The 7,855-nt window shown below is 40.8% G+C and overlaps 1 protein-coding gene across 11 annotated transcripts in view; it reads left to right on the plus strand.

Annotated features, from left to right (window-relative positions):
- The window catches only part of ogdhb (oxoglutarate dehydrogenase b), a 59,180-nt gene that overhangs the window by 50,140 nt on the left and 1,185 nt on the right, over positions 1-7,855 (plus strand). For 2 of the 11 annotated variants that reach the window (XM_087271290.1, XM_087271282.1), the window contains exons 20-23: positions 1,293-1,365; positions 1,509-1,672; positions 4,160-4,314; positions 6,223-7,673. In XM_087271290.1, coding sequence (XP_087127416.1) covers positions 1,293-1,365; positions 1,509-1,672; positions 4,160-4,314; positions 6,223-6,343 — 513 coding nt within the window. In that variant the 3' untranslated portion in view covers positions 6,344-7,673. Of the gene's footprint in view, positions 1-1,292; positions 1,366-1,508; positions 1,673-4,159; positions 4,315-6,222; positions 7,833-7,855 lie in introns of those variants that run through there. The other 9 variants (XM_087271291.1, XM_087271285.1, XM_087271292.1 and 6 more) reach the window with 7 other exon arrangements.

Consider the following 7,855-nt stretch of genomic DNA (forward strand, 5'->3'; position numbering starts at 1 on the left):
GGGTGAGAAGGGTGCGTGACATAGCCTATTTGAGGACCGGGAGGGAGACGCGAGATTACCGGGAGATTATCATTTGTTTGCGGGCATCCGGGAGACTCGCGAAACTCGCCCTACTCATAATTCTCTCTTCATATAGCCGTAAGCCTATTACACATCCATAAAACACTGTGATATAATTGCGCTCGGATCGTATCACTTTCTCACTGCAATCAATCCGCTCCAGAGCCGAGACCACCTCATTCAAGCCCTCTAGGAGCGATTGATTTGGTGCGGATCTGAGAGCGATTGGTGGTTTCACATTTGACAAACGAACCGCGCTAACTGGGCAAACGAGACAGGTTCCCAAACAAAGGTGTAGGTGTGAAAGCACCCTCAGAATAAAGCCTGACCAGTTTATCAGCAGCCCGATGTAGAGCACTGCAGCTCTGTTGTAGAAGACTGAAGGGTTCATTCTGAGAAAACCACCGTCAGGATGAACTTTATCCTGCTTATTACACAGCTACCTACCACAAAACATTGTTCTCAGCCCTTATAATAGTTATAAAGCCCTTATAATATATGAATAGTTTATTCAATCTTTAATTAAACACAAAGCTGGCAGAAACGAGAGCAGCCGATGGAGTATACACTAACCTACTGTCACGACCCGGCTCAAAGGCAATGACAAGTTAAAGGGAGGACACACACCGGATGGATGTGGTACAACAAAATATTTATTTAAACATTAAAGAATAATCAAGTGCTCACTTTAGGTCAGCAAAATCAAATATTAACCAAAGCTAAAACAAAACATAACAAACAGGAGCAAAAGCACGGCTCCTCACAAGCCAACACTGCTGGCTTTTAATAGAGGGGTGTTATCATGCTCAGGTGTTATCAATTGAGCAGATGAGTTTCTGTCCTTCCCACTTTCGGCCGATCAGTGGGTTGGTCAAAGAGACTCGTCACGAGACTCAAACCTACGCATTATTAAACTGAAAGATGACGCAAACAAGCGAAGGGTGACAGTGGAGCAGACACATATGAATGTATATAGATGAACGCATTCACTGTTATTCATCGGTTGTCAGCTAGGAATAACAGAGCTTGAATGGCTTTTGTTTAATATAGTGTACTTATCTGAAAGGGTGTGTGTGAGGTCATCAACAAAGTGTTTATATTATTATGTGTGTGTGTGTGTGTGTGTGTGTGTGTGTGTGTGTGTGTGTGTGTGTGTGTGTGTGTGTGTGTGTGTTTGTGTGTGTGTGTTAACAGATATGATGCACTTTCAATCTCCTTCTGTTTTTCCACAGCTCATCATCTTCACACCGAAATCTCTGCTGCGCCACCCAGAGGCCAAGTCCAGCTTCGAGGAGATGCTGCCTGGTAAAATCCTGCCCTTCTGCTCTGATATTACGGCCCAGTCCAACACATAGTGATTGTGTGTGTGTGTGTGTGTGTGTGTGTGTGTGTGTGTGTGTGTGTGTGTGCGTGTGCGTGTGCGTGTGTGTGTGTGTGTGTCTGAACAGGCACACACTTCAGCCGGCTGATCCCAGAGCAGGGCAGTGCGTCTCAGAGCGCAGCAGGCGTTCAGCATCTGATCTTCTGCACTGGGAAAGTGTTTTATGATCTGCAGCGAGAGAGGAAGAGTCGAGGCCTGGAGGAGCGCGTGGCCATCAGCCGCATCGAGCAGGTCTGCAGCACCCTCATCTCTATTTACTCTCATATTCAATAGAGCATATTCGTTCACACACAAATTGCATTCAAACCCATCAACCTTCCAGCCACAACCCTGTACCGGGAAACACCCACACACACTCATACACTATTGCCAATTTAGTTTATCAAATCCCCTATAGCGCATGTGTTTGGACTGTGGGGAAAACTCCACTCAGAAATAACAACTGACCCAGCCGGGACTTAAACCAGTGACCTACTTGCTGTGAGGCAACATTGCTAACCACTGAGCCACCGTGACACCTCGCTGAAATCAGGATTTCTTTCCTAAATGTTATGTATGAGTTACTGTAGGTATGGTGTAGATGTATGTTGATGGTGTGCAGGGCTCGACAATAAGGACTGCCCGATGGCCCGGGGCCAGCGTGCAAGACACTCGGGCCAGTGTACAGAATGTTACTGGCCCGATCGGGCCAGTGCTGCCTTTTTGGCAGCCAGACCGAGCCAGAGCTGCGTGCTGCGACTGTCTGTCAATTGTGTGCAAATACAATCTTACAGTGCTTTCACACATAGACGTTTGTTTCGGAATCAGTCTCGTTTCCCCCGTTAGCGTGTTTTTTTGGCATATATCTAGCAGTTGCGCTCGCATCCGCGCCAAATCAATCAATCCGAGATCGCCTGAATGAGACTGTTTCTGTCCTATTGAGCGGATCGATTGTAGCGAGAAAACAAAACAATGCAACGAACTAACCACCCAGGCTATATTACAGTGTATTATGATTGTGTAATAGCCATATATACGGCTATATGACGAGAGAATGATGAGCTGGGCGAGATGTCATTCTTACCGGTAAATGCGAAAGTGAAAGCATGCTGAAATATTACCCAGAGCTGTTTGTCCAGCCTGATCTCAGTTTATCCATTAGGAAAATTGACCGAAGTTAATATCTGATCATTTTTCCATATTTTAATCATATAATATGTTGTGTTAGGCCTGTTGTTTTGTTCATTTCTGCACTGACAGCTCGAAAGAAAATCAACATTGATCTGCTTCGCGATCTGATGCAGTCTCGGTTCATCTGCTATGTCTCTCAATAATTTAAGCCTAAAATACAGAATTATAGTCAATGTTTCTTTAATAGATTGATTAATTCAATAGATCGATTTTTACAAAACCTGAAAATTGAAATGAGGCTCTGTATGAGAAAGTCTGACCTCGATTTATATTCGGTGACGATGTCTGTGGGTTGTTAAAATTAAAGTGTACATTTTCACTTATAAAATATTCTATACACAACTGGTCAAAAGTTTGGGGTCAGTGTGATTAAATATGTTAAACTAAGCTTCTTCTGCTCACCAGGGCTGCAATTATTTCATCATAAATACAAATTGTGAAATGTTGCACTATAAAATAACTGTTCAAAAGTAGTTTATCATATAATTTATTAATTTATTCCAGGGATTTTAAAGATGAAATTTCAGCTTCATTACTCCAGTCACATGATCCTTCAGAAATCACTAATATTAATTATTATTATATTTATAAATGGTAATAGTAATAAAATCAATAATGTCTGGAGTAACGATTTTATTTGAAACTACATACAATAAGATAGCAGTTATTTAAAATGTTGATAAATATTTAACAAACATTTTTTACATTTATAAATATAGCCTTGATGAACTGAAAATTTTCCTTAAAAAACATTTTAAAAATTACTGTAAATATATATATATATACAGAGTTATTAGCCCCCTTTTTTTTTTTTTTTTTTTGTTTTTTTTTAAATATTTCCTAAATGATGTTTAACAGAGCAAGGAAATGTTGATATTTTGTCTGATAATATTTTTTTTCTCTGAACAAAATCTTATTTGTTTTATTTCGGCTAGAATAAAAGCAGTTTTTTTTTTATGAACCATTTTAAGGTCAAATTTATTAGCCTCTTAAGCTAATTGTTTTTCAGACTGTCTCCAGAACAAACCATCATTATACAATAACTTGCCTAATTACCATAGCCTGTCTAGTTAACCTAATTAACCTCGTTAAGCCTTTAAATGTCACTTTAAGCTGTATAGAAGTGTCTTAAAGAATATCTAGTCTAATATTATTTACTGTCATCATGGCAAAGATGAAATAAATCATTTATTAGAGATGAGTTATTAAAACTATTATGTGCAGAAATGTGCTGAGAAAATCTGTTCTCTGTTAAATCGAAATTGGGGAAAAAATAAACAGGGGGGCGAATAATTTAGGAGGACTAATAATTCTGAAATCAAGTGTGTGTGTGTGTGTGTGTGTGTGTGTGTGTATATATCTATATACACACACACACACACGCACAGTCACAGTCAAATAGCAATTAACTTCTTTTTTTTTTTGGTGGGGCCAGTGAAAATTTTGGCAGGGCAAGTAAAAATCAGAACCACTGGCCCGATCGGGCCAGTAGAAAAAATCCTTAGCGTTGAACCCTGGTGTGTGTGTGTGTGTGTGTGTGTTGCACAGCTCTCTCCGTTCCCGTTTGACCTGGTGAAAGCGGAGGCTGAGAAGTATCCGCATGCGCATCTGCTCTGGTGTCAGGAGGAGCACAAGAATCAGGGATATTATGATTATGTCAAGCCCCGCATCAGCACCACCCTCAACAACACCCGTCCTGTCTGGTAATTCACATTACATCTCTCTATACATGTGTATATGCTTACAGTTGAAGTCAAAAGTATTCGCCCTCCTGTTAAATAGTTTTTAAAATATTTTAGAAATGATGTTGAACAGATTCAGGAATTTTTCTACAGTATTTCCTATAATATTTTTTCTTCTGGAGAAAGTCTTATTTGTTTTTAGCTTTGCTGGAATAAAAGCAGTTTTTTCTAAAAAATAAAAAAGTAGTGTTGGGCAAAAATTTATCACGAATAATCGCATCCAAAATAAAGATTTGTTTTGACCAAAAATATGTGTGTATTATGTACTGTATACATAAATAAACACATGCATGCATATATTTGTTTATGGATATTTAGAATATGTACGTATATGTAGAGGTATATAGATATATGTATACAAATATACATTTAAATATAGATGTAACAAAATTGTTTTGTGTAATTTAGCTTGTGTGTGTGTGTGTGTGTCACATATACATAATGAATAAATATACACTCACCGGCCACTTAATTAGGTACACCTGTCCAACTGCTTGTTAACGCAAATATCGAATCAGCCAATCACATGGCAGCAGCTCACTGCATTTAGGCATGTAGACATGGTAAAGACGATCTTCTGCAGTTCACACCGAGCATCAGAATGGGGAAGAAAGGGGATTTAAGTGACTTTGATCGTGGCATGGTTGTTGCTGCCAGACGGGCTGCTCTGAGTATTTCAGAAACTGCTGATCTACTGGGATTTTCACGCACAACCATCTCTAGGGTTTACAGAGAATAAAGAGGAAATATCCAGGGAGCGGCAGTTCTGTGGGCGCAAATGCCTTGTTGATGAGGCCAGAGGTAAGAGGAGAATGGCCAGACTGGTTCCAGCTAATAGAAAGGCAACAGTAACTCAAATAAGCACTCGTTACAACCGAGCTCTGCAGAAGAGCATCTCTGAACACACAACACGGCCAACCTTGAGGCGGATGGGCTACAGCAGCAGAAGAGCACACCGGGTGCCGCTCCTGTCAGCTAAGAACAGGAAACTGAGGCTACAATTCACACAGACTCACCAAAACTGGACAATAGAAGATTGGAGAAACGTTGCTGCTCTGATGAGTCTCCATTTCTGCTGTTGGATGCTCGGCTCACAATTTGGCCTCAACAGCATGAAAGCATGGATCATCCTGCCTTGTATCAGCGGTTCAGGCTGGTGGTGGTGGTGTAATGGTGTGGGGGAGATTTTCTTTGGGTCCATTAGTACCAATTGAGCATCAACAACACAGCCTACCTGAGTATTGCTGCTGACCATGTCCATCCCTTTATGAGCACAGTGTCTCCATCTTCTGATGGCTACTTCCAGCAGGATAACGCAGCATGTCATAAAGCTCAATCATCTCAGACTGCTTTCTTGAACATGACAATAAGTTCACTGTACTCAAATGGCCTCCACAGTCACCAGAGCTCAATCCAACAGAGCAGCTTTGGGATGTGGTGGAACGGGAGATTGGCATCATGGATGTGCAGCCGACAAATCTGCAGCAACTGTGTGATGCTATCATGACAATATGGAGCAAAACCTCTGAGGAATATTTCCAGTAGCTTGTTGAAACTTTAGTTAAGACTGTCTAACCCAGGGGTGTCCAAACTCAGTCCTGGAGGGCCGGTGTCCTGCATATTTTAGTTCCAACCCCAATTAAGAACACCTGAACCAGCTAATCAAGCTCTTTGTGGGTGTACTAGAAACTTCCAGGGAGGCGTGTTGAAGGATGTTGGAGCTTAACTATACAGGACACCGGCCCTCCAGGACCGAGTTCGGACAGCCCTGGTCTAACCTTTACAGAAACAATATTTTTAGTTTTGTTTTTCATTGTTTATGCAATGTGTTGATCAGCTGTTCTGTGTGTGTGTGTGTGTTGTGTTCAGGTATGTGGGCCGAGATCCAGCTGCTGCTCCAGCTACAGGAAACAAGAAGGCTCATCTGCTGGAGCTGCAGCGCTTTCTAGACACGGCGTTCAACCTGGAGGCTTTCCAGAGCGCGTCATAACAGCACACACACACACACACCTCCGTCCCGCAAACACACTCGATATTAGCATCAGAAGGCAAGCTGGCAGCTATTGAGAATAAAGCACTGTAGTCTATGCAGAATCTCCCGCAAGCTTTAACTGCTCCAGGATCAGTGTTCCTGCATGATCTGAGGGAAGGCATGCTGATGGAGGCCTGAAATAATGCTCAGATTCAACCACAGGTTCCCCTTCAGGACGACATCAAGGGTCAGTTCACGCAAATATGAACATGTCCTGTTCATTTACTCACCCACAAGTGATCCAAGAGGAGTTTTATTCCTTCAGTTGGACATTAGAGAAGATTTGGAGCTGAATGTGTGGCGATTAGTGATTATAATGGCAGTGAATGCTCACAGGTTATTTAGATTAAAAATAAACACAAATAAATGAGTTCAAAACAATCGTCACGGCTCCTGATGACACACTAAGCTCTTCTGAAGCTGAACAGTCACTCTGTGTATAGAAATTGAACATTATTTACAATATTATGAGCTATAATAATTATTATTAACTATATTATTAACTATATTTGTATATATTGACGCGGCGGCTCAGTGGCTGGCGCTGCTGACTCGCAGCGGGAGGGCCAATCGTTCAAGTTCTAATTGAGCCAGTCGGCACTCTCTGCGCAGAGTTTGCATGTTCTCCCCGTGTTCCCTGGGTACTCTGGTTTCCTCCCACAGTCTAAAAACAAGTGACATAAGCAAATTGTAATAGTCACAAGCACCTAACGCATACATACTGAATCCATTCTTATAGATCCACTTCTTTAATCAAAGTTGGAAAAAACAAACTGGGGCTCTGGAGAAAAACCCGTGTCCCTCCTAATGATCCAGGCCGGACCCTAGGGCTCATCTATCTCCAAGCTCAGGGTTCTCTCCTGGGACAGCATGCCAAACCTGCTACTATAGTCGAGCATTATCTAAGTGTGAACTCTTGAAAGCTGATAATATCGTAAATAATGTTTAATTTTTCACTCGTTTGCCTTCACAAGGCCTCAGTGTGCATCAGGAGCTGTTGATTTGAACTTGTCTGTGTGTGGTTATTTATTATTTTTCTAAGTGTTTGTATTAGTTTTACATTTTTCAATAGTTTCCAAACAACACAACAAATAAGCAGAATAATACAGAGAAAATAATGAACGTTAAAATAAATAAAACCAATTACTTATTCATTTTCTTTTCAGCTTAGTCCCTTTATTAATCTGGGGTCACCACAGCGGAACGAACCACCAACTTATCCAGCATATACAGTATGGTCACCTTAGAAATATAAGGTTTTATCTGACATTTTTGTCAAAATTGAGTTATTGAATTCTTATTAAATTACATCTTATTGACATTATGGGAGGTTTTTTATAAGTTGTTTACATTTTACTTTTTATTTAAATAAACAAATGTTCTACACACACTGTTTGCTATAGAATGCAAAAACTGCGAAGCTCAACATCTTAAAATCATTCAGAACGCAGAGAGAAACTCATAATGCCA

This window comes from Danio rerio, chromosome 10, assembly GCF_052040795.2.
Source record: "Danio rerio strain M-AB ecotype USA chromosome 10, GRCz13ab, whole genome shotgun sequence".
Taxonomy (NCBI): domain Eukaryota; kingdom Metazoa; phylum Chordata; class Actinopteri; order Cypriniformes; family Danionidae; genus Danio; species Danio rerio.